Below are 27,830 nucleotides of genomic sequence, written 5' to 3'. Positions count from 1 at the left end.
GTGCTGGCTGTTGGATGATGAGTGGGTTTCTGCTGGCAGTTATGGAATGTGTCCCTGATATAGAACCTTGTGTGGATGATGAAAGAGTGACCTTCCGGTCTCTCTCGTGAAACCAACACAGACGTGTCTAAAACTGCAATTCATTGACTGGCCGCTAGAGGCTGGCTCCAAAACGTATTATTAATTATGTGCGTGTGTGTGTGTGTGTGTGTGTGTGTGTGTTGATGGACTCAGTTCAGCATCTGATATGAATTTGATTTTTCTTGGTAGTCAACGTATGTCAAAAGCACATATCCTGATTATCTTGTCATTTGTGTATGAAAAATAATATATTATTATTATTTATTTTATTTTATTTTTTGCTTAAGGCCAAAGAAGTGTGTATCCCAGCTGTAGGAGAGAAGTCACAGAGTGAAAAAGAAAAGCAACTGTGTAAGTATTGTCAGTTCTGAAATGTTTGTAGTCAACGTTAATTTGTTTGTTATGGCCGATTCAGACAAACGACTTCAAGTCAGTGAAAGACTTGACTTTTTTCCTGCATTCTGACACAACCAATTGAAAACGTTTTGGATTTAATGTAGGCACACCATAGTGAGTGAATAGTCTGGTGAAGTGAACAGATGTGGACAGGATGAGAGTGCACAGTGAGTCAGTATTGTCCCCTCAGTGGTCCATTTGCCTGAGACCCAGTTATCTACTTATCGACCTTGTCACCAGTCCATACATTGACGCACACTTTGTGGATGTGTTAGCATGAATGGGTGTGTCTGTGCATGTGAGGGTGATTATCTGGAAGAGGGTTACAGATTCATTCTGTCACATGCAGTTTTTGTCCTGTGTTCCATAGAGTTGTTCTCCTCAGTGATTTCCTGTATTGATGAGTCCTTTTGATTAGCTTCTCTCCTCTCCATCCGTGCACCGCTACTGAGATCAGGTAGGACTTTTTACCAAGCATGTATTTTTGAGTATGAAAACAAAACTTGCTTTGTGTAGTAATTCTTTTTTATAGCGGATAACGGGGTGATCCATTGAACAGCATGACATTTGGTGTTAGGGTCATGTGACACTGCTATAAATGTTTTTTGTTGGGGGTTTTTTTCCTTCTGCATTTTGGTTGTTTGAGTGTCTCTGCTGCCGTGTACAGTCTTTACACTTTTTGTGTTTTTGAGGTAAAATTACATCACAAAAATGCCATTTTACAGGTATTATTGTGGCTCAAGGAAGCTTCAAATGCAGTTGTTTTTTTTTTATCTTTTTGCAATGTTACAAAAAATGTATGTTCTATTTCAAATATGTTTTTGTTCATCAAAGAATCCTAAAAATGTATCTCGCTTTACAAAAAATATAAAGCAGCACAACTGTTGTTAATAAGAACTGTTACTTGAGCACCAAAACAGCCGATTAGAATGAAACTAGAAGCTGACACTGAAAACTGGAGGAATGGCTGCTAAAAATTAATCTTTGCAGGAAATAAATTACATTTTTAAATGCAGTTATTTGAAATCAGTTATTTTAAATTACTGTATTTTTGATCAAATAAAAAAGCCATGGTGACTTCAAAATCATATAAAAAAATCTTACCAACCCCAAACTTTAAATGGTAGTGTGTGTAGAATAAAAGTTATAAGCAGAAGCAAACAATGAAAAATATCATGCAGTGATGAGCGATAAAATCTATGCACTCATTTTAATGCATGAGATAATCCACAGATTTGCTAAGATAAAACGCTTATTATTACTGAATTAGATTTAATTTAACATGATTAATATATTCATGTTTCTTGTTGATGGCTGTCACTGTATATCTTATTTAGGGGGTCCTGAGAACAAGACCTATTTCAAGTATTTTAATCGCTGATTGACACCGCAAGGTTCCATGAGATGTTTATTTTAATGTCTTCATCCCATGCTGGCAATAAAAAGTTAAATATTCATGGAGAATTAACACTGAAAATACTATAAATCTGAGTGTCGCTCCTAAACTAATAAGCAACTGAAATAGTGTGAAGTAAAATTACCAACTAATTTTTGTCATTGTGAGTCGATATAGACTGACGTAGGGAGGTTAGCAGAAAGAGAGTAGAGTGACAATGCAGGAAGAGATAGAGGACACTGGGCCAGTGCTGGAAGTGGGTTGAGTACAAATGGGGACCCATTGATTGAGCCTGTGAGTGAGAATGGCCAACAGCATTTCTCTTTCTCCCTCTTTCCCCATTGTTCTTTCGCACTTGCTCTGCTGGCCATTGGGTGTGAAGGACGCCAATGTGACAACTAGTTATCCCGTTTGGAACCCAGCAGAGCTGATCAGATGCAGCTCCAGGCATCCTCATTATCATCTACAAGTTCATGACTCCTCACCTGAGCTAGAACTATAGAGCAATCCTATGAATAAATGTTACAGAACTAGGAACATTTGGAAGAAAAATGTAATTATGGGGCATACAGTAATATATTAACTGGATTGATTACTTTAGAGGACCTTGATCAATAGAAATGATCATGTTGATTTTAATAGTGTATGCATTTATGTATACCATTCAGAAGTTTTGGGTTGGTTGTTTTTGTTGTTGTTGTTTGTTTTTTAAGTCACTTATGCTCACTGCATTAATTTGATCAAAACTACAGTAAAAACTGAAATATTGTGGAACATTATAACAATTTAAAAAAACTGTTTTCTATTTAATTAATTTTTAAATGTCATTTATTTCTATGAAATTTTCAGCAGCCATTATTCCAGTTTTCAGCATCACACGATCCTTCAGAAATCATTCTAATATGTGGGTCACATAACATTATTTATTATTATCAATAATGAAAATGGTTGTGCAGCTTTTTTTGTTCTTTTTTTGTGTGGATTTCATGATTGTTCATTATGAAAACAAAGCTCAAAAGAACAGCATTTATTATAAATAAAACCTTTTGTAACATTATAAATGTCTCCAATGTCACTTTTGATCAGTTTAATACATTCTTTCTTTATAAAATTGTTCATTTTAAAATATAATAATACATTTTATTTCAAATTGCACAGGAGATGGATTTAGAACAATAAATACTTTGCATAGTGCAGTGTCTGTTGCATTTATTGAATTGTATCCAGAATGTTTGTAAAAGCCTGAGGCAGTTCGAATTCAATTTGACAGTTAAATACAGTAATTCAGCTCTTAATATGTAGAAGTTTCATTTGTGCTCAATAATGATGGGTGGATATCAAAATCATAAACATTTCTAGTGGCTTTATAGTGAAGCCTCTGGCCTTGCAGTCGGTCTGCATGAGTTTTCCTCTGCTCGTGTAATTATGTATCTTTCCATCGGTCATTTGTTCTGTTAATTATTTCACTATTGATCTGCTGTTGGCAGAGATTCAGCAAACAGCTCAATGCCCAGTTTGTGCCATTGCCGCCAGTCATGCCCCTGACCTCCTGTCATGCAAGATCAAAACATCAAAACAAGAGATTCTCATATGACACATTTTCGAGATGTTACAGAAACACACATTTAGTTGGCATACTTTTTCCATTCTTTCTTTGACATATTTATAAATATGAAATGATCTTCTTTTTTTATCATCTCAGGATGGATCATGATCGAGTCATGGGAAACAGTCGTTACCGTTATGAGGAGGAGGAGGAGGGTGAGTAACCTTAGGCATGAAACCATGAATGGTTGAATGGTTAATCAGGTGATCAGGATGAGAGTAATTACATGTTGAGCTAATTTAGGACATGTTGCCCTAACACATAGAAGACAAACGTAAAGTGAACTGTTAAACCAATAAATGAGTAAAATTAAAGCTATTATTTAAAAATACATAAATTATATCTTCTAATGAACAGATTTTGCCACATTAGATAAAGTTACAAACAAAATGAGGTCATCAAATATTAAAGCAACTGTATGTAGTTTTGTGTGTTTTTGTCACTTTGGAGACCCCTACAGTTAGTTGAATAACTTATAACTTAAATTTATCAAGTGAAATTGCAGCAATAACAAATAACAGTGATCCACTGATTGACAAAATCAAGTCCCGCTCTCTATATTCTTTCATGTTCGAGAAGTCATTTCAGTGGAATATATATGTCAAAATAGGGAAGAAAAGACTATGGCAATAACTTAGTTTATATAGGTTTGTGTTTTATGGTTACCCTTCAGCAGCTTCTAATGTTAACTGAGCAACTCCTAAATATGATTACAGCAAAATCTGAACCAGAAACAGGCTTTTTGCTTCCCTCACCTGTTCTTTCCATTATCTTATCAAGATTTGACAGACCCAATTCAGAAAATAAAGTGTCACACACATCCTACTATTCTGCCATCTCAATGAGACAAAAAACTCAACATCACACAAAGCATTTTGTGTCCAAATGAGATAAGTTATTATTACTGTGCCAGCAGCTAAAAATGTTTTTCACATTTCCTCTCACTTTCACAATTAACCAGACAGTTTTTCCTCCTCCACTTCACATCTCATAAAACATAAAATAAGACGAGGGATAATCATAGTTATAGAAAGTAACAGTTCCATAAGGGGAAAAAATTGAAGTCTTTATGATTTTTTTTTTTTTTATTATGTTTTTGAGTACAACAATATTAATTAGTCTTCAGCGTCACAAGATCCTTCAGAAATCATTCTAATATGCTTAGTTGCTGCTCAAGAAACGTGTTTTTATCATTATCAGTGTTGAACAGTTACATGTGGAATGGGTGTTACCAACAATTGTTTGCTATAATAATTAGATGTATTATCAGTTAAGAGTGAATTTAAACAGTAAACATACATTTTGCAGAGTCATTTGCCTTTATGTGATATTTATACTTTGACAGAACTGGAAACTTGACGATTTTATTGCAGATGAATATAGGCCATTTATTGATTCTGATACTGATTTATTGATTTGCTTGAGTGAACATAGCATTTTCTATGGAGCATGAAATTGCTTTCCAAAATCAGTGACATCTAAGATATTGAACTATATGTTATTAATCTTCATATTAAAATGTGTTGCGCCTTCCACAGATCATCAGTCTGTCTACATTGGTGTGCCAGTGCCCCAAGGCTACCGTCGCAAGCGCAGGAGGAGACGTTCGTCCATGTTGAGTCGTGATGCAGATGTAGAACGAAGACTTAGACATGATCATCAGAGACACGAACGCTATGACTGTGATGACAGAGACCGCTACGATCTCGAAGCAGAAGGCCTGGATCAGCCAGAACACAATCTGCCACCAGAAATCAACAGAACCAGTGAGTCCTTAATCAGTTCCCAAAAGAGCTTAAAGTCATTCATGTTAGTGATTTGTAAAGTGTGTATCATCATTGTATGATTATGTCTTGTGACTTAGGATATAAATGTAAAACTTTACTAGCACAGAACTTTCCACACACTTCTATATAGTCAACAGACTAGTGATAACAAAGGCAATAGACTCAAGGTAATGTGTCTGAAAGTGAGAATGCAAATTCAAGGGGACCATAGGGAGCAAAACTGCCATACATTTCTTTGTTTGTGTGTGTGAAATAGAGTTGCGCTCGGTTTATCAGATACACCCCGCACCCTCACTCTCAATATCGTGATGTGCCGAGGGCAGGATAGAGCCGTCAATGCAGAAAAGAAGACCATGAAAAACAATTATGGTGATGCGTCTCTGAACGCTTGAGAATAAACTACTTGCGAGGCATCAAAGTTTGCAGTCAGCACTGAATAGAGAAATAAACACACGTTCAAAGAAAACAGTTTTCATCTGTCACTTTTATGCTAAATGATGGGCCAAATTTGTGTCAAAACAAAATCGCATGCTAAATAAGACTATTAATGAGTTCTGATTACATTCAGAATAGAGCGGATCAGTAATCCCAGTGAAGATTTAGAAATAGCCATGGATTTTCTAGGGAATTTCAAATGGGTTTTTAGAGAGGTGGGATTTGATTTATGAAGAAAACTTTTTTTTTTTTAGGATATACAATTACACCTCAAACATGAATTTTGAAGTGGCTGTGTTTTTTAGATGCTAACATGTGTTATTTTTTATATTATATTTATATACTATTATAGTAGTTAATTAGTGAATTAGCTTTCATTTGTATATTTCCAGTTTGCAATTTAAATTGAGCTTATTTTAGAATTTTCATGTGCTTTTTATTTTTAATATTTCATATTTAGCTTTCTTTTTTATACAATTTTAGTATTTTTATTACTTAAACTTATTTTATTTCAGTTAGTTGCTAAGACAATATTTATTTTATTTTTAGTTAACAATAGCAACACTGATACTAACAAATTGTTAAAAAGTGGCAAAGAATTATATAATTTTTTTAATGCTCTATACCAGACAACTGTGTAAGTCTATGCTACTTGTTAGCAGCTTACGTTAAAAATCACACTTGATTAATTAAGATACGTAATTAAATTTCTTGAAACATAACATGCATGTATTTTCAAATAAATTTAGACCTTTTTTTATTATTCATTATTTAAAAAATTAAAATCCATTGGATATTAAGGGAACCCATGGCAAATTAGCCTTCCTGGTTGGACTAAAAATGAATATCATGACTGTCTGAGCAGTCTAAGCTCTGTGCCTGAAAACCTTTCAGTTTTTCAGCACTAATGCCAGGGACCAAAAAAAGGCCATAACCTCCTTTGCAGCTGACATGGAACTAAATGTTATTGATCTTCTTTCCCTTTCTTACTCTCAGCTGTGAGTAATTACATGTCATCGCACTTCAGCTTCAATAGACAGACCACCATTTGTAACAGTACATTTTTAAAAAGAAATCTTTCATTACTGAAATCAATGCTGGATTCATGCGTTAATTAACTTTTTAATAGTTCTGCATTTGACTTCAATCTAATCAGCAGCTTCTTAATAATCACTTTCACATTTCATATTGCTGAATGATGGTTGTTGAAGCGTCCATGACAGCAGCACAATTAGAATTTTTGCCTCTTGCCCTTTTTATAAAGCTGTCAGTTTCTCTGTCAGTTGTGTTCTCAGTGTTTAATCTAACATGCTTCTCTTCATATATAATGGACTGGAGGTTTCAGCACCCTTCTCTCACTTGTGAATTTGTCTTACACACAGACACATCGGACACAAAACACTCTTTGTTGGCTCTTTAATATTCATGCATCTCATTCACAAATTGACATCTATGGGCTTCTATTCTCCACGTGTCTTCCTGAGCCATATCTTTAGTCCTGAGGAACCTTGTGTGTGGCCCATTTGGAGGGAGGATTAAACAGGCAGACTTGATCAAACCGTAGATGGGAATAAAGATGCACCTAACAGGTGTTAGAGCTGAGAAATAAGAACAAATAAAGAACAGTACGACCCAGACGCCGCCACAAACTTCCTGACATGGTCATGAAAAAAAAAAGCACAATGTGGCTTCACATCCAGGTTCAGTCACAGCTTTATTCCTCACACACTGAATTAATGAACAATGGCTTACACTGCCTCTGTGTTCCTCCAGGCACAGTCTGCCATCATAACACGGGATCAAACATACACAGTGGGTGTGCGCGTTGTTTCTTCTCAACTTTTGGGCAAATACTTTCACTGTGTGTGGTGCTGCTGCATGCAGTGCACTTTTTATTTATAAAGGCCATCTCATTCTACTATCTGACTGAGTGAAATCCAAACAGGCAAGTTTTCAATCACTTCTCTTCCTGTTTATCTCAAAGTGTCCCCAGCAGCAGAGCGGCTGCGCTATATTTTGGGGGATGATGAGGAAACCATGCCCACACCCACACTCTTCACTGAGATGGACACACTGCAACACGAGGGCGATGAGCTGGAGTGGAGAGAATCAGCTAGGTATAAAAACATACACACCAATGCAAAACACAAATGGCATCAATAGTCTTATACCTATTGCAAATTCAAAATCACTGTAATGAAAAATTTGTAAGGCTGAAATACAAACCCGATTCCAAAAAAGTTGGGACACTTTACAAATTGTGAGTAAAAAAGGAATGGAACAATTTACAAATCTCATAAACGTATATTTTATTCACAATAGAATATAGATAACATATCAAATGTTGAAAGTGATACATTTTCGAATGTCATGCCAAATATTGGCTAGTTTTGAGTCAAAGCAGGCGTTTTCTATGGGCCAAGGCTCATTTAAAATGGACTGTGGCAAATTGGAAAACTCTTGTGTCAGACGAATCAAAATTTGAATATCATCCGGACTAAAGAGGACAAGGACAAACCCAAGTTGTAATCAGCACTCCGTTCAGAAGCCTGCATCTCTGATGGTAAGGGGTTGCATAAGTGTGTGTGGCATGAGCAGCTTACACATCTGGGAAGGCACCATCAATGCTGAAAGGTGTATCCAAGTTCTAGAACAATATATGCTCCCATCCAGATGCCATCTTTCAGGGAAGACCTTGCATTTTCCAACATGACAATGCCAGAACACATACTGCATCAATTACAACATTATGGCTGCGTAGAAGAAGGATCCGGGTACTGAAATGGACAGCCTGCAGTCCAGATCTTTCAACTATAGAAAACATTTGGCACATCATAAAGAGGAAGATGTGACAAAGAAGACCTAAGTCAGTTGAGCAATTAGAAGCCTGTATTAGACAAGAATGGGACAACATTCCTATTCCTAAACTTGAGCAACTTGTCTCCTCAGTCCCCAGACGTTATAAAAAGAAGAGGGGACACCACACAGTGATAAACATGACCTTGTCCCAACTTTTTTGAGATGTGATGATACCTTGAAATTTAAAATCAACTTATTTTTCCTTTAAAATGATACATTTTCTCAGTTTAAACATTTGATATGTCATCTATGTTGTATTCTGAATAAAATATTGAAAATCTGAAACTTCCACATCATTGCATTCGGTTTTTATTCACAATTTGTTCAGTGTCCCAACTTTTTTGGAATCGGGTTTGTATAATAAGATCTACTGTAAATATTAAAAAATGTAAATACATTTAAGTTGAATTATAATTGAAGTTGAATAGTTGAATTACACGTAACTTAAAACTAAATGGTAATAAAAATAAAAATGACACAAATTGCAAAGAATTTAAATGCAATGAAAACTAAAACTAAAAAATAAATGCTAATTTTAAAATAGTAAAAATACAACATAAATAATACTAAAAGGACACTACTACTAATTAGTTCTAGTGAATATTCTGAGCTGTGTCAAATGAATCGGACAATGAAGAATTTCATATTTATGTTGATGTTTAATTCATCAGAATATTTTTTATTTTTACCATATATAAATGGTAAATGCCAAAAATGATTTGGTCCATCATGTCATATCACAAGAGGGCAGAAAAACATGCCATTAAAGCATATTTACATTTCTACTTTATCTTAAACATTACAAAATGTACACATTTGCATTAAATTGTAGAAAATATAAATTAATTTCATATAAAAACATGTAATTTTTTAAATGTAATATGGCTGTATATAAGGCAACATTTATTTTCAGCCTGTGACCAAAAATCAGACTCATATCAAGTTTGATTTATGGCCCTTCAAGGTTTGGGCACTTCACAGACATTTCACATTTCATCTTAAAGTAAACAGCATCTGGGCCAGAACAACATCAACATTAGAAATTTAATGTTCCCTTTCTCTGCTTGACTTCAACTTTGTGTGTGTGCATGTGTGTGTGTGTGTGTGTGTGTGTGTGCATGTGTGTGTGTGTGTGTGACTGTGCATATCTGCAGGTGGGTGAAGTTTGAGGAAAAGGTTGAGGAAGGTGGTGAGAGATGGAGCAAACCCCACGTTTCTACGCTCTCCCTGCACAGCCTGTTTGAACTGCGGACATGCCTACAGACAGGCACCGTGCTGCTGGACCTGGAGGGATATTCACTACCACAGATAGTCGGTCAGCAACCGAGCTCTTTATTCTCGGCGTTTGTCATCTAACGGGGGGCTACTGATGTTTTCAGAACCATCAAAACCTTTGTACAACAGATATCGTCTTGCATACTGAAGTGTAGCTTAAAAAAAGTTTTTTTTTTTCATTACTTTTGTCATGCATTGTTAAGTTTTGTTATCATACCAGTGTACTTTCACAGCTAACTTTTGTCTCCTGTAGATGACATCATCGAGCGTCAGATAGAGGAAGGCTTGATTGGTCCTGAGCTGAGAGATAAAATCAGCTTTGTTCTGTTGAGAAAGCACAGACACCAGACAAAGAAACCCATCCATCGCTCCCTTGCAGATCTGGGCAAGTCTGGGTCTGGAGTCAGTGAGTGTTCAATCTTCATCTCCATCCATCCCTACTCATACTGTATTCTGCACAATAGGTTGAAAAATGAAGGAATAAATGAACAATGACTAAACCATTGCACTGCATTGGAATTGCACCGTTCTCTTGTCAGTTTGTAGATTCCTTGTGTGAATCTTCAGGTACAATGCAGCCTAATTGCTTGTTTTCATAAAATGACAGTTCATCCAGAAATGATCATATGTCGTTCAAACTCAAACAAGAATTGTTAAATTCATCCTGAACATTACTGAATAAAATGATACTACAAGTGACTTTTTGATGAACAGTCCCCAATCCCATTTTACTTCTTTCCAGGGGTTATTTCATAGCTGTCCTTTTCCTGCAGTTCATTAGCATCAACTTATTAGAAAAACATTGTCTGCTTAATAGTTTGTTTAAAAAGTAATGTTGTGTCTCAAAGCTCGGAGCCCCGCCCGATCCCCTGCTGCTGGAGCAAATTTTAACCGCTCTACAGAAGATCTTCGAAGCAAACAAGCAGCCAACTATGGCCGGCTACGTAAGTCTATTTTAATTAGCAATTAGCAATTAATATAAAGCTTTTCCATTAAAGCTGCCCGGAAAGAGTTTTTAATTAGTTAGTGAGTGATGTCAGATTAGTTGTCAAATAGCTAGCTGATGGAATAAGGCTTAATTAATATTTATCATTCTGATTAAATATTTGTAATGACATTCCTGTGTTTATTTGTGCCTGTGTGTCTGCAGGCCTAGCTCAGAGCAGGAGTATGAATGACATTGCAGACACACCAAGCACAGACCAGGTGAGTCACAAATGTAGAAAACCACAATCTGTCCAGGCACAACAGCCTTTGTATAGTTCACAATAGCAGCTGCACAGATCTTTTGTATTTGCTTTGAAGCTATTTTTATCTGCCGTGAACAATTTTCCAGACTGACCCCACTGACAAATTCAAGCAAGAAAGATTCTAGACTTTTTAAACTAAATGTCTTTTCTCTAGCATCATTATATTGGAATTGGATGTATAACTGAAATAACTTTTTTTTCTTAATGCCCTTTTATGCGTTATCGTCTATACAAACACAAAACTGACTTAATGGGAACATTAAAGAAGTTTCTTTAAAAATACTAACTAAAAAGTTACTTTTAACAGTAATGCATTACATTTTGGAGTAAGTAATCAACAAAGTAATTTAGTTTCTTTTTGAATGAAGTAACTAGTAACTGTAACTAGTTACTATTTCTATTTTTTTTATATTTATTTATGTCGTTCCAAACCCATAAAACCATTGTTTGTCTTCTTAATCACAATGTTATGAAGTGGCAAAAATATTTTTTGTACACAAAGAAAACTAAAATAATGACTTTATTCAACAATTCGTCTCCTCTTTGTCTGTCGGCATTACCGTTGCACCATTTTTGGAGAACATCCACTGAACGCAAGCAGCGTACGCTCTTCTGTGTCAGCCACACTGCACTGATGTGCTGTTTTTGTTACTATATGTAGAATACATACCCTTGTGTCATGGACACAGAAGCATACGCAGTTTGCACTCAGTGGATGTTCTCCGAAAGGGCGCTACAGTGATGTGAATAAAGTTGTTATTTTTGTTTTCTTCGTGAACAAAAATGATTGTCGTCGCTTCATAACGTTACGGTTGAACCACTGATGACAGACGGACTATTCTGACGATGCTTTTCATACTTTTCTGGACCTTGAGTGTAACTTACTTGGCAGTCATGGGACAGTCACAAGCCTCCCGGTTTTCATCCAAAATATCTTAAATTGTGTTCAGAAGACGAACAAGGTTTTTTACGGGTTTGGAACAACATGGGAATAAGTAATTAATGACAGAACTATCATTTTGGGGTGGAGTAACACTTTTTAAATATATACTCTTAGCTACAGCTCCAAGAAGAGTGTTTTTGAGGTTACAAAAGAATCAACTGAAAATCACAGAAATAAGAAACTCCTGCCATTCCTTTTAATAAATTGATATTTTGCATTGTATAATTTGTTCTATTAACATAATTGAATTGATGTATTTGATGGTATGTTGTTATGAGGAGCTTGCTGTGATTGTGTGTTGTGCTGCTGATCTGATGTGCTATGCTTTGCCGTAGCCTGGTGTCTGGGTTGGTATTGATCTGCCATTGGGGAAATGGACCATCTGAGTGTGTGGTCCTCATGCTGAGCTCCCACATGCAGAGAGATACTCGGGATCTGAGGGCTGATCTCCCTGGAAAATGGTGTCACAAAGTTTGTCCAGGGGCACACAACATATATAGCCACCAGTCATGACACTCATGACACTTACTGTCCTGCTTTTCTTCATGAAGATATATTGTAACAGCAAAGTTTTCATAATTTTTACCTTTAAATTGTTAGTCTTGTGTGCCTGAGCAAAAAAACACTTGATTTAAACATGTAGACTACTGCTGAAAAGTTTGAGGTTAGTAAGATTTGTTAAAAAGAAATGCATATTTTCATTAAGCAAGGATGCATTCAATGGATAGTAAGTGACAAAGATTTATAATGATATATAAAAGATTTCCATTCCTAATATCTACTGTTCTTTTTCTATTTTATAGAAAAATAGAAAAAGATCATTTTTCTATTTATCATAGAACCCTAAACGCATATATCACATTGACAATTATAAGATTTTTTTTTTCTTGAGCACCAAGTAATAGTATCTTAGAATGTTTTTCTGAAGTATTATGTGACTCTAAAGACTGGAGTTCAGCTTTGTCATCACAGGAATAAAATACATTTTAAAATATAAAAAACTATTTTTAATTTTATTTTAATTTATTTATTTTATTACTGTTTTTACCGTATTCTTCAATATTAATCGGCCTTGGTAAGCATAAGAGACGTCTTTCAAAGAAGACTTTATTCGAGACTTCTTTCATTAAAAACCAAAAGTTTTGAATGATGGTGTAAATCATTGAAAAAATAATTGAACATTTATATCTAGACTTCCCGTCAAAAGGCTCTCAGTATAAATTGTATAGGACTTCCAAAACCATTTTGTGTTGTCTATAGAGCTGGGAAAATGTAAAGCATTGTATGGAGGAACTCCAAACTGTTATCCAAAGAAGTGAGATATATTGGTTTTTAGAATAGGCCAACATAGAAACACATTGAGCTTCGTCTGCCAGATAATTCAGCGTAGCCTTTCTGAACTCCATTCTTACATCCCTGACACACAATGTGAAGTTGAGATAGAATTCTTCTACATGAATGTCATAACCCCAGTGGATATATGCTTGGTTTATGATTCGTCAGAGAGGGGAAAAAAAGAGGAAAGCAGAGAGATTAATATAAATCCAGACTGCACTTTACTCAAAGGCTTCAGATGGAATTGTTGTCTTCAAAGTGAGAAAGGCTGCACACATTTTAGTAATAAAGTTTAAAATAGTACAAGCAAATGTATGTGAAAATTTTCACAGATGGTAAATAGCAATAAATCAACTTTTGTGTTTAAATGTGCAGATCCAGATTATTGGCACATATAAAGAGCACAATATATATATAATTAAATAATATAACATTTTATTTATATAGAACCTTTCAATAATAAAAAGCAGCACACTGTTAAACGCCAACATAAGGGTCCTATGATAGAACAGAAGGGTTCAATGACAATATAAGGGTCCTGTGGTGGGACAGAAGGGTTAAATGACAATATAAGGGTCCTGTGATGGAGCAAAAGGGTTAAATGACAACACAAGGGTCCTATAATTGAATAGAAGGGTTAAAACATATTGTAGACACTGTATATCCTGTACTTACTGCTTATTGCATTTAATTGCCTTGTACCATACATGTGCAATGACAATTAAGTTGAATCTAATCTAAATGACAAAGTAATGGATCTATGATGGAACTAAAGGGTTAAATGACAATGTAATCATCAGAAGTGGAACAAAATGATCAAATTACAACATAAACAACCTGTGATGAAACTGAAGGTTTAAATGATAATATAAGGTTTCTGTGATGCAACAGAAGGGTTAAATTACATCATAAATGTCTTTTGATGGAACAGAAGGATTAAATTGAAACCTAAGGTTCCTGTGATGGAGCATAGGGGTTAAATAACAACATAAGGGTCCTATGATGGAAGAGAAGGGTAAAAGACAACATAAGGATCCTACTGTACCTATCAAATGTTTGTTTTTTTATTTTCTTTGTTCACTTTTATTTCAGCTGAAGAACAAGTTTATGAAAAAAATCCCCAGAGATGCAGAGGCATCAAATGTTCTGGTTGGAGAAGTGGATTTCTTGGAAAAACCCTTTGTTGCCTTCGTTCGGCTGTCTCAGGCCACCACTCTTGGAGGTCTGACAGAAGTCCCAGTGCCCACCAGGTGACGGTTTTGCACATAAAAAACTCACAATATGTCTGCAGAAAAATGATGGAAGAAGTTTGATGAACTAAAATTAAAGCTGCAGTAGGTAACTTTTGACGCTTTAGCGGTTAATAAACAGAACTGCTTGCGTCTTGCGGAAGAACATCATAGCCGGAACTACTTCTCTCTGTTTATGTCTATGAAGAATCACAAAGGTACTGGGTTACTCCGCCGCGGTACCCCCGAAGCAATCTAAAATAGTCTGAATATAAACACTTATTATAGGTGCACCCTAGTGATTCAGAACAAGCTAAAAACACGGTTTGGAAAACGGATTCATGGTGTACTCGCTTATTATAAATATTTATCTATATTTTAAACACAAACAAAGTTACGTACCGCAGCTCTGATTGGTTCTTTCTTAACGGGAGCGATTTATTTTCTGCAAATGGCAATAGGACCACTGGGAGGAGCCAGAGGAGCTTGATTTTTTCACAGATTATCTGTCTCATATTTTACTGTCAGGACATAATGACAGGTTTAACAAATATGTAAAAAATATATTTTTACAAAAGTTACCTACTGCAGCTTTAAGTTTCGAATATGTTTTGTCTTAATGGACAGATTCTTGTTTGTGCTACTTGGGCCTCCTGGCAAAGCCAAATCTTACAACGAGATTGGACGTGCCATCGCCACGCTCATGGTGGATGATGTAAGTTTGATTGTTTTGTTTGTTTGTTATGCAATTCATATTTGTAATACAGTCTACAGTAATTTCTTACCATTCTTAATGTGGGATACATCCAAATTATCCTGGGTAAAATCTCTGTTTTATCTATAGCTCTTCAGTGATGTAGCATATAAAGCCAGGGACCGAGAGGATCTGATTGCTGGCATTGATGAGTTTTTGGACGAGGTGATTGTGCTTCCACCTGGAGAATGGGACCCCAAAATTCGCATAGAACCCCCCAAAAAAATTCCCTCAGCAGACCAAAGGTAAAACTCATTCTTGTGTGGCTTTGGTTGGCCCATAAGTTTCCCATCTTGACATTCTCTTTGTTTTCTCTGAGAAGGAAGTCTGTGTTTTCCCTCAATGAGCTGGGTCAGATGAATGGGACAGCAGTCGGTGGAGGGCCTGTTAGTGAGGATGAGGAGATGCCTGTTCCACATGAGCTTGGCGAAGAGTTGGCATATACAGGGAGGTGGGTCCATTGTGTCATCCATCCATCCATCCATCCATCCACCTAAAGTTATGTATTTCTTTTCTTCTATCCATAAGACATACAAACCAGACATTTATCCAGCTGCATTTACTCAGTGCAACTTGAAAGAATGCCATTCCAGACTTGAAGCTAATTTTCAGATTTTAATGTGGATTAACTTGCACAGATTTCGATTTAATGCAGAATTTAAACATTTCTCCAAAAACGTTCAAACAATATTTTTACAAGACAACATTCAACGTTTCCTCTGCAAACTTTTTATTCATTTTAAATCTACTTCCTTGCGTTCAAATTTCAATTTTGCCTCCTGTTTGTCACCTCCATTAGTTCATGGGAATTGAAATTATATCTGCAATTAAGTTTCTGAATGATTACAGCCCTGCTGACTGAGCATTCATCTGCTGATATTCAGGACATGAAGTTCTAGTACTTCAACCTTGCAGAGCCTCTAAAACACTTCAGCTGTAAATTTTTGGTCATAGCTTGAGTTTCAGGAGCTCGAAGTGTTCTTGCCTTATCTGCCTTTGCAAATAATTGAAAGATGCCTTAGAGCTCTGAGGTTCAGGAGAGTTCATATCTTGATCAGTATGTCAGAAAAGGAAAATTGAATGCACTTTTTGGCACTCTCGCTCAAGGGCTTTTGAGAACTTTAGAGATAGAAAATGGGTGCCAGTACTCAGTGCTAATAATCAAGATAGAGCTCACCTCTGTCTGTCTAACACAAGCTAAAGAGGACAAGTCTTTGTTGAATTATGAATTAAACATCTACGTTTACGGGACAGGTTCTGTGGCGGCCTTTTCCTTGACATAAAGAGGAAGCTCCCCTGGTACCCGAGCGACTTTTATGAAGGCTTCCACATTCAGTCCATCTCTGCAGTGCTCTTCATTTACCTGGGCTGCATTACCAATGCAATCACCTTTGGGGGCCTTCTAGGGGATGCCACGGACAATTACCAGGTACACCTCGCAGTTTTCTATACTTGACACAGAACATGGTAGTTTGTTAAAAGTTGCATATCATCTTCTTTTCTTACGCTTGTGACAGTAGCTTTATCTATAGCTGTCTTCTTTTTGTCTCTCTCTTTTTTCACCTTGTTTCCATGTCTCTATCCCTGTTTAACTCTCTGTCAGGGGGTGATGGAGAGTTTTTTGGGCACCGCTCTAGCAGGAACAGTATTCTGCATGTTTGGCGGTCAACCGCTCATTATTCTCAGCTCAACGGGCCCCATCCTCATCTTTGAAAAACTGCTTTATGAATTCAGCAAGTGAGAGAGTCCTCTGCACCAATCCATCATAATTTCACAGTCGATTATTGTGGACAATACAGTAGAGCCTCGATTGCTCACTTTCATCAAACCCTTAAAAGACACTCATAAATCATCTCTCTTCACTGATGCAAATAAGTGACTTCTCTCTTGCTCTCGAGTGATCACTGCTTTTGTATTTATCTCTCTTTATTGTTTATTGTAAACTTTTTCCCCCCTCAGAAATAATGGGATTGATTACATGGAGCTTCGACTGTGGATCGGAATACATTCCTGCGTGCAGTGCATTTTCCTGGTCGCAGTGGATGCCAGCTACATCATAAAGTACATGACGCGTTTCACCGAGGAAGGCTTCTCTAGCCTCATCTCCTTCATCTTCATCTCCGATGCCATCAAGAAGATGGTGGGATCTTTCAAATACTATCCCATCAACACAGACTTCAAACCAGACTATGTTACGGCCTACAAGTGCGAGTGTTTGGCACCAGACACAAGTAAGTCCATTCTTGGCATAGAGCACATCAGTTTTGAAATGGTGGAGAAGTAACTGTGAATTAGATATAGAGCAAAATTTCATTGATTTAATAAGGTGCAATTAATTTATATTAGTTAGTGCATTAGGTATCATAAACAAGCAATGACCAACACATTCTCTAACATTTATTAATCTAGTAATCTCAGTTAATTTCTAAATATGATACTGTTCAATGTTATCTCATATTTGGCAGTAATACTTATGTTTTTAATACTTATGGTTAACTGATGTTAATCAAATTTGTTTAGTTTTTTGATAAATTGTTTATTTTCAATTTTATTCTTTCACTTTGTTTAGGTTGTGTTTGCTTTAAATATTTTTTTAGTTCTCGTTTTCTTATTTGTTTTACTTAGAGCATTTAAGATTGATACCCTGCCTTTAAAGTCAACATGAATGAGCTATGTGTATGTTTGATTTGCTTTTGTGTATTTATTTATTTATTTGACATTTTTTATCAAAATATCATATCTCTGTAAACTTCTACCCCAGAGCTGATAATTCAGCTTTGCCATCACAGGAATTAACTGCATTTTAAAACTATTTTAGTTATATTAAATTGGAATATTTTCACATATTTTGATCAAACAAATGCACCCTTTGTGAGCATAAAAGGCGACATAAAATAAATCTTACCCTACATGCTGTAAAATGAACATTAATCTTGATGAATATGCTGTAGAAGTGTGATTTGTTGTTTTTTCATTAAACTTTAACTATTTACTTATGGTAATGAATCAAACCCTATTGTGCAGTGTTACAGAATACATTTCACTTTGGAGTCACTGCACCGTCAGCATGCATTAATTAACATGCCCAATATTAATTTCTTGATTAAACAAAGTCGCTTTGGGTGTTTGAAAAGAACTGGCTGAGTGCATGTGATTACTGTAACTTATTTGTGTTATGTTTGTTTTTGCTCCAAACCCCAAACGTGGCCTCCGATTGATGTGAGTACATTTCCATAAGCATGAGTTTAAACTGGACAAATAGCATGTTTTTTTTTTTATGAGTTTGTGTTTATCATATGGATTGCAGCAATGAATGTAAACTAGCAATGAGGTCTTTTAAAAGTAATTTAGGCATGCTGGATTGTTTCAAACACCAAATGAACATTTCAGTAGAGCTACACCGGGTTCTGTTTGAGGTGGGATGGCATCCCCCTGGTTGAAAAAAAAATTATGAAAGCACCCACTCAGTTGAACCACCATCCCTTCTTACCATCCCCTTTAGTTTTTTACTGTTTATTATATAAAAAATGTTAAATTCTCTAGCCTTCTTATGATAATTCATGAAATAAATAACGGCGATTGGCAATCAGAACTTGTTTCTGTAACAAGCTGCGCACAAGAGGAAGTAAGTTTTCCAAATTTTTCACGCAAAATGGTGCAAGCGCAACTTTTGAAGTTCTTTTAAAAGAAGACGAAATAAAAGGTATGATTTTTAACACATTCCCTTGACAGCGATATCGTGCTGTATGTGGGACTTGGAGGGATTGAGAGAAGAAAGGACTTAACAAAAACCAAACAAAAACATGCCTTGAGAGTCCTTTGAAAGCATTAACTGCATGATAAAGCCTATTAGAATGCCCTTATATTTCATGAATGAATTATAAATTATAAGGATGCCTTATAGCACCCACCCATGTATGAGTTATGTTTTTATATTTGTTGCACAAGCAGTGTACTTCTTTTGAATAACAGCACATGTGCTATTAATGTTGTACAACAGTTCATAACAACACGGTTTAGTTTTTGAATTAATTAGTTTTTGAACAAATCCAGTGAGCCATTCTGATGGATTAATCGTTTCTAATTGAATCAGCCGTATTGTACGAATCATTTGATCTCAATGTTTCAGTATATAATTTATTAAAACAGGGACTTGCTTCCATCTACTGGCCTTTTTTTTTTTTTTAATTCTACCACTGGCAATGCCTGCAGTCATTTACATTTGGCAAAGCTGGCTTTGATCCTGGATAAATCCTTCTAACAAAGTTTCTTGAGATTTCCATTTGTTCTGCTCATTTTCCTCTCTGATTCTCCCTCTCTCTGTTTGCTCAGTGGCACCAATGATCTTCGATGTTACTGTAGTCCCAGTGCCAGATAATTCCTCTGCTCTCTTTGGTGTAAGTGCCTCATGTCTTCACCTCACTCACATCTGTGTTAGCATGAGCTCAGATTAGATTACAGCTTTTGAATCCACTGTATTTGCACTAACTATAACTGATTTGATAACCCACAATGATACTTTGTGTTTTTGTATTATTTCATTATGAAGGAAATATAAATCCAACATTAATCCAATTAATTTATAACAAATTGATTCTTACTGATCTAGGTCTGGTGTATCGCTGTATGTCTTTGGCCCTCTCCTGTTTTATTCTCTCTTTTTCTCTCTTTTTTTTTGTTTACGCACCACACAACCCTTCCATCCTCTGCCCTGTCTACAATCCTCCCTCCTGTCCCTGATTTCTACCTTTTCCTCTGTCTTTGTCCCATCTTCTCAGTTGAATATAACAGCTCTGGACTGGAGTCAGCTGAGTAAGAAGGAGTGTGTAAAGTACGGAGGCTCACTGGTAGGAAATTCCTGCAAGTATGTTCCAGATCTTGCTCTCATGTCCTTCATTTTGTTCTTCGGGACCTACACTATGACTGTAACCCTGAAGAAGTTCAAATTCAGTCGCTACTTTCCCACAAAGGTAAGTTTCTTTTTCCTTTTTCTCACCAAACTCCTGAAAAAAAAACAGATTTTCACACTAGCACTTTTCTGTCACTCACTTGGACCTTGTTAGTATCTTGGACATGTCCTTTCCTCCTTAAGTTTTTCTCTGCTATTGCAAAATCTGACTGACTATATCTTGTTTAAGATAAAAGTTGTCTCTATTCTTTAATTCTGCATGATCCTAATAGCTGATGGGATTTAGTAAGATCAGTAGGGTCTTTGATAGTGTTAGAGCTTTTGTACCTGTAAATTCATGAAAGAAGGTGGAAAAATGAGAAAAATAAAAACAGAAAACTTTTTAAAAGACAATAATAAGAAACATTGCTTGAGCACCAAATCAGCATATTAGAATCATTTCTGAAGGATCAAGTGACACTGAAGACTGCAATAATGGATGCTAAAAATGCATCTCTCCCATTACAGAAATAGATTACATTTTACAATATATTAAAGTAGAAAACATTGATTTGATTTGATTTTAAATTGTAATTACGGTTCAAATGTTTTAACTATATTTTCAATCAAATAAAAAGAAAAAACTCTGTATGCAATAATAATAATAATAGAATAATGAATAATGGCTAGTTTGCAGCTCAACATATTTTATGTAGCTTTGCGACAACACTGTGATTCTGCTTTTGCAACTACGTGTTTTATTCACTTCTTTTAAATATATGTATATATACAGTATATACATTTATTTTCTTTCTGTCTAGCTAAGGAAGTTGATTAGTGACTTCTCCATCTTCATGTCCATCATGACATTTGTGGGACTGGACATGCTAATGGGTTTGAAGACTCCCAAACTCATTGTTCCCACGGAGTTCAAGGTGCGAGGAAATGAAGTTCAGCTCACACGTGCTGGAGAATAAAACTGATCTTGACTTTTCAATAAAGGCTCTTCTTTAGTTTTTCCTCATTGTTTTATTGGGTATTTCCTCTTCAAATCACGTAGCCCACACGCGCCGACCGGGGTTGGTTTGTGATGCCATTTGGAAAGAATCCGTGGTGGGTTTACCTGGCAAGCTTCGTCCCTGCGCTCCTCGTCACCATCCTCATCTTCATGGACCAGCAGATCAGCGCTGTCATCGTCAACCGCAAGGAAAACAAGCTAAAGGTACCTGTGCAATGAGCAGATCTTTCATCACCCCTGTTCTTTTCATCGCCACTGATTTCCTCAAATTCTCGCTCTGTTTGTTACAGAAAGGTTGTGGGTATCACCTGGATCTAATGTGGGTGGGCTTTCTGATGGTAGCCTGCTCTTTTATGGGCCTGCCGTGGTACGTGGCAGCCACTGTCATTTCCATCGCTCACATTGACTCACTGAAGATGGAGAGCGAGTCTAGTGCTCCAGGGGAACAGCCGCAGTTTCTGGGTGTGAGGTGAGACAGACAGGGACAACTTGTTTAGCAACCATAACAGGTGTTTTGTGGGCTCCCACTGATGGTGTTTCTGATTGGCTGTGTACAGAAAAAGAAAGGTGATTTTTAACTTACCATGTTAATCATTTCCTTTAATAACAGCCATAAATTATAAAACGTTTACTGAGAGTGGGCTATTGAGACTTACTACAAACTTGGTTGTCATAAAATCCAATTTATGTGAGGAGGCGGACCACATTTATATCCAAATGGTAATTAATCTAAATGGAACAGATGCCAAGTTAGCTATAAACTGCTTAAATCTTCTGTATAAAGCTGAAATGCTGAAATAAATGCATTTGTGCACTGTGTTTGGTGTGAGTCGGGCACTTGCTATCATGTTATGACAAATACTATGTTTAAAAACATACACTAAGTCAAATATGGAAACAACACTAAAAAAGCTGCTTAGGTAATATATGTAATACGTTGCTTCTTTGTTGCATCATAGCTCAACACAAATTATACAAATACAAATAGTTCTCCATATTCTATTCTCTCTTTTCTCTCTCTCTTACTGCTTCTCTTCTGATTACAGAGAGCAAAGGCTGACAGGAATCCTGGTCTTTGTGCTGACAGGAGTGTCTATCTTCTTGGCCCCAATCCTGCAGGTGAGCTTGTTCAAATGACAGAGATAATTAATACTGACACTGACTTGTTATTTAGGGTAGATTAGCAATTATTATCATAAAAGAAAGTTCTTTGATGATGTCTGTATGATCTGATCTACTTTAGCTGTACTATTTCGAATGGTGAAAGAACAAACAGATGTTATGTACTGTACACTACTGATCAGAATCTGGGGTCAGGATTTTTTTTTTTTTTTTTTTTTTTGGAAGAAGTTATGTTCAACAAGCCTGCATTTATTTGATTGAAAATACAATAAAAGTAATATTGTGAAATATAATCACAAAATTTAAATAACTGAATATAAATTAATACATTGTGCTCATTACTATCCAGCAGTAAACATTCTGTTATGCTGATTAGATACGAAGCAATTATTATTATTATTATATTTATGTGGAAATTGTGATACATTTTTAGGATGCTTCTAAAAGAAAGTTAAAAGAAAAAACATTTATTAGAAATAAATCTTTTGTAACATTATAAAGGTCATTACTGTTTGCTTCTCAGTTTAATGCATCCTTGGTGAATAAAAGTATTAATTTATTTTCCTTTCATTTCATTGTATTTTCCTTTTTAAAAATCTTGCTGACCCACAACTTGTGCACATTTAAATGTTATGTATTTACAAAACTGAATTTCTAAAACAGTTAAAGGAAACAAAGGATAGCAGCCTGAAAGTCATCTTCAATTGGTCAGATGCAATCATCTTAAAGCCATGACTTTCAAAAAGAAAATGTATTATTATTATTATTCATGGTACCTTAAATGCAGTTAAAATGTGTTTTTAAAGGTCAAACATTCTTAGAAAATCAACCAAAAAAAAAAAAAGAAAAAGGTGAAGAAGCACTTGCCTGATCTTTAAAAATAAAAAATAAATAATAATAATAATAAAAAAAAAAAAAAAAAAAAAAAAAAATATATATATATATATATATATATATATATATATATATATATATATATATATATATATATATATATATATATATATATATATATATATAGTGTGCTGTTTTGTTTAAATTAAGGGAAAAAGCAAGATTCATGAGCACTTCCAGTTATATTTCTCTGAAAGTCACTTCACTTCCATGATCTTATTATTCTGAGAAGGGTAGGAGGTTTTATTCATCAGAAAAACTGAGTGGATGGTGGAAAGTGGGCGTTATACTTTATACCAGAATGGAGACTGAGAAAATGTGTTCATGTTTATTAAGAGAATGAAATAGCTTTGGTTTTGTCTTCATGTTGTCTTCAAATGTCACTGCTGTTGCCTTGGCAGCTGAAGTGTATGTATTTGTTTTCTGTTTGTAGTTCATTCCTATGCCGGTCTTGTATGGAGTCTTCCTCTACATGGGTGTTGCTTCTCTTAGTGGTATCCAAGTAAGTGCCTTTAGGGATCTAACCTTTTCCCCACCCCTCCTCCTCCTCCTCCTCCTCCTCCTCCTCCTCACAGCCATTACCAAACTGCTTGGAACAGTTCTGATGGCTGGTGTACTTTTATTGTTTTTGACATTTCTATGTTTTAATTTCATAGAAAATTTTCAAACCATACAGGGAAAACCTTACAACTTGCACTTTGTGTGAGAGGGTAACACTCATTTGCATGCATGCTGCAACTGTGTTTAGTGATTAGAAATGAGTGATTTCTCCCCACTTTGACAGTGCAGGGATGGAAGAGCGTGGTGTTGTGGGAATGGATATTTGCATGCCGGTTGGGTTTACTGAGGCAATTTTGAGCTGCATTTTGATGAGGCTGTCAGACTGCAGTAAGAATCCACCCTCTTGTGTGCTAGCTTTCTGTGCTGCTCTAATAGTAGTCCACTTTAATGTCAGTTAGAGAATAAGAGGAGGACACTGGCAAAAAGATGGACCTCAAGCGGAGAGGTTTACAATATTCTGAAGGAATACAAATGCATTTTGGTCCACGCTTCTCTGAGGCTAAATGGTTAAAAGCTGAGTTTGATTCTAAATAGCAATGTTTTCTTTTATACAGGTGCTGGTCATATAATTTTGACTTATTTTTTATTTATTTAAAAAATTTGATTCAAAAAGTGAAACTTGTATATTACATTCATTCATTAAATTTGATTTATTTCACTAATTCCATTCAAAAAGTGAAACTTGTATATTATATATATTCATTACACACAGACTGATATATTTCAGACGTTTTGATGATTATAACTGACATCTAAGGAAAATGCTAAATTCAGTATCTCAGAAAATTAGAATATAACTTAAAACCAATACCAAGAAAGGATTTTTTAGAAATCTTGGCCAAATAAAAAGTATAAAAATGAAAAGTATGAGTATGTACAGCACTCAATACTTAGTTGGGGCTCCTTTTGCCTGAATTACTCCAGCAATGCTGTGTAGCATGGATTCGATCAGTCTTAGGCACTGCTCAGGTGTTATGAGAGCCCAGGGTGCTCTGATAGTGGCCTTCAGCTCTTCTGCATTCTTGGGTCTGACATATCGCATCTTCCTCTTCACAATACCCCATAGATTTTCTACGGGGGTTAAGGTCAGGCGAGTTTGCTGGCCAATTAAGAACAGGGATACCATGGTCCTTAAACCAGTAAGTACTGGAAGCTTTAGCACTGTGTGCAGGTGCCAAGTCCTGTTGGAAAATGACATCTGCATAGCCATAAAGTTGGTCAGCAGCAGGAAGCTAAAGTGCTCTAAAACTTCCTGGTATACGGCTGCGTTGACCTTGGACCTCAGAAAACACAGTGGACCAACACCAGCAGATGATATGGCACCCCAAACCATCCCTTACTGTGGAAACTTTACACTGGACCTCAAGTAACATGGATTGTGTGCCCTCCTCTCTTCCTCCAGACTCTGGGACCCTGATTTCCAAAGGAAATGCAAAATTGACTTTCATCAGAGAACATAACTTTGGACCACTCAGCAGCAGTCCAGTCCTTTTTGAAGCGAGACGCTTCTGAGGCTGTCTGTTGTTCAAGAGTGGCTTGACACAAGGAATGCGACCGCTGAAACCCATGTCTTGCATATGTCTGTGCGGAGTGGTTCTTGAAGCACTGACTCCAGTTGCAGTCCACTCTTTGTGAATCTCCCCCACATTTTTGGATGGGTTTTGTTTCAGAATCCTCTCCAAGGTGCGGTTATCCCTATTGCTTGTACACTTTTTTTCTACCACATCTTTTCCTTCCCCTCACCTCTCTATTAATGTGCTTGGACACAGAGCTCTGTGAACAGTCAGCCTCTTTTGCAATGACCTTTTGTGTCTTGCCCTCCTTGTGCAAGGTGTCAGTGGTCGTCTTTTGGACAACTGTCAAGTCAGCAGTCTTCCCCATGATTGTGTAGCCTACAGAACTAGACTGAGAGACCATTTAATGGTCTCTGCAGGTGTTTTGAGTTAATTAGCTGATTAGAGTGTGGCACCAGGTGTCTTCAAAATTGAACCTTTTCACAATATTCTAATATCTAAAATTTGGGATTTTCCTTAGTTGTCAGGTATAAACATCAAAATTAAAAGAAATAAACATCTGAAATATATCAGTCTGTGTGTAATGAATGAATATAATATACAAGTTTCACTTTTTGAATGGGATTAGTGAAATAAATCATATTTTTTATGATATTCTAATTATATGACCAGCACCTGTATTTGTCAAGCTTGGGCATGTAGATTTGTGATTGTCTCATATAATTGAGGTAAAACAATAGAAAGTCAATTTTTAAGTCATTTCAAACTATTTCAAACAAAATGACTGTTGTGTCTGACTTTCACACTCTCAAGCTTCAAAAAGTATGATAGCATTATAAAAACATCATACAAGTTGTCTACATGACTGTGGTGCCATAGATTTCAAGTTTTCTAAAGCCATCTGAAAGTTTTGAGTGAGGAAATGATCAAAATGGAAGTTGCCAATGGAAGTGATCACTGAGTAAATCGAGAACCTGATCAGTCCAATTTTTGAACAAATCATTCAGATCAAACCATTGAGACTGCACCATTTTGTAAAGTGAATCTGTTTATTCAAATCATTCAAACAACTGGATGATTTTGTGAAGTGAACCAGTGTATTCATCAAAAGGTCTGAAGTCTGCAAAAACCTGGTCCTGGTTCACTTTCATTAGATGGAAATGAGTCATTTGGGTTTGAAATTAAATGAGGGTGAGTAAATAATGACAGATTTTTCCCCTGAGTATCTAATTAGACGTTTTGTCCTTTATAGTTCTGGGACAGGATCAAACTGATTATGATGCCAGCGAAACACCAGCCAGATTTTTCATACCTGCGCCACGTACCGCTGAGAAGAGTCCACCTGTTCACACTGGTGCAGATTGTGTGCTTAGCTGTTCTCTGGATCCTCAAATCCACATTCCTTGCTATCATTTTCCCAGTCATGGTATGAATATTTTATATTGCTACACACAAACAGCAATGTGTATCATGATTCATAACTATATTAGTTTCCATGTAATCTATTCGGTAAGGGATAATTGTACTTTAAAATGTTGTACGATTGTAATATGTAGATAAATCACCCTGTAAACATTGAGATGAATTTCCAGGAGTCTGGGATTTAGTATGTAATTCAAGGTTCCTAAAGATAATAAATATTAGGTATGTGTTAAGGAAACCAAAAAATAGTTTGTCTCGTTCCCTCAGATTCTTGGTCTCATGGTGATACGTAAGATGTTGGACATGGTCTTCTCTCAACATGACCTGGCATGGCTGGATGATATCCTGCCAGAGAAGGAAAAGAAGAAAAAGGAGGATGAAAAGAAGAATACCAAGAAGGACAAAAAGAAAGGCAAAGGAGGGAATGACAGTGAAGACGTAAGTATTTTAGTAGTCTGATTATTCAAAGACAGACGCAGACGGCTGGGATTTAAATGAGAGAAGTTTTATTTGACTTAACTTAAGTCATATAAAAATTCTCTCTCATTTTTGGCAAAGTTATTGTAATGTGCTTCTCCAGTGCCACCTTCTGGTGGAAAAGAGCCTCATGCTTATACCAATGAAGCCTCAAAAACAAACTTTGACCAATTCTATACATGCATAAACTCATCTTTATCCGTTCTTTGATCCACAGGACAAGTATAACCCTTATGCAAACTGCTCCCCCAGTGATTCGGACTTGGATCGCAGGTACTGTGTGCTCAAACTACACGTTCCCTACCGTGACCTCTTACGGGGGCCAGACTCCAACTCCGAGTGGGCAGCCCGATGCCAACCAGGCAGTTACTACCACTGATACTGACTTTATTCTTTTTTTTAAATGCGAGAGCATTTCCTCTTGAATACACATCCACTCTACATTTAATAATACTAAAGACTGCATTAATACTTACAGCAGAACTAGATGACATAGTTGAGAGGTAGTTCTGCATATTAAATGTATAACTGCTAAGGTCATGCAAGACCTCGTAAAGAGTATTTTGCTATATTCTCATTGCCCTTTGA

The 27,830-nt window shown here is 36.1% G+C and overlaps 1 protein-coding gene across 1 annotated transcript in view; it reads left to right on the top strand.

The window, feature by feature from the left end:
- Positions 1-679: 679 nt before the first annotated feature.
- slc4a5a (solute carrier family 4 member 5a) overlaps positions 680-27,830 on the top strand; it is a 29,239-nt gene continuing 2,088 nt past the window's right edge. The window contains exons 1-25 of the mRNA XM_026243119.1: positions 680-934; positions 3,576-3,634; positions 5,018-5,245; positions 7,686-7,818; positions 9,715-9,875; positions 10,089-10,241; positions 10,684-10,779; positions 10,986-11,041; positions 14,456-14,613; positions 15,220-15,307; positions 15,437-15,591; positions 15,669-15,797; positions 16,601-16,775; positions 16,950-17,083; positions 17,306-17,577; positions 19,679-19,743; positions 20,125-20,316; positions 21,056-21,169; positions 21,295-21,456; positions 21,543-21,721; positions 22,299-22,371; positions 23,702-23,770; positions 26,596-26,769; positions 27,033-27,203; positions 27,460-27,515. Of these exons, the coding sequence (XP_026098904.1) occupies positions 3,577-3,634; positions 5,018-5,245; positions 7,686-7,818; positions 9,715-9,875; positions 10,089-10,241; positions 10,684-10,779; positions 10,986-11,041; positions 14,456-14,613; positions 15,220-15,307; positions 15,437-15,591; positions 15,669-15,797; positions 16,601-16,775; positions 16,950-17,083; positions 17,306-17,577; positions 19,679-19,743; positions 20,125-20,316; positions 21,056-21,169; positions 21,295-21,456; positions 21,543-21,721; positions 22,299-22,371; positions 23,702-23,770; positions 26,596-26,769; positions 27,033-27,203; positions 27,460-27,515 (3,251 nt within the window). The 5' untranslated portion in view covers positions 680-934; position 3,576. The remainder of the gene's footprint in view (positions 935-3,575; positions 3,635-5,017; positions 5,246-7,685; positions 7,819-9,714; positions 9,876-10,088; positions 10,242-10,683; positions 10,780-10,985; positions 11,042-14,455; positions 14,614-15,219; positions 15,308-15,436; positions 15,592-15,668; positions 15,798-16,600; positions 16,776-16,949; positions 17,084-17,305; positions 17,578-19,678; positions 19,744-20,124; positions 20,317-21,055; positions 21,170-21,294; positions 21,457-21,542; positions 21,722-22,298; positions 22,372-23,701; positions 23,771-26,595; positions 26,770-27,032; positions 27,204-27,459; positions 27,516-27,830) is intronic.

This window comes from Carassius auratus, unplaced genomic scaffold (assembly GCF_003368295.1).
Source record: "Carassius auratus strain Wakin unplaced genomic scaffold, ASM336829v1 scaf_tig00002602, whole genome shotgun sequence".
Lineage (NCBI taxonomy): Eukaryota > Metazoa > Chordata > Actinopteri > Cypriniformes > Cyprinidae > Carassius > Carassius auratus.
This window is presented reverse-complemented; position numbering and strand designations above follow the sequence as displayed.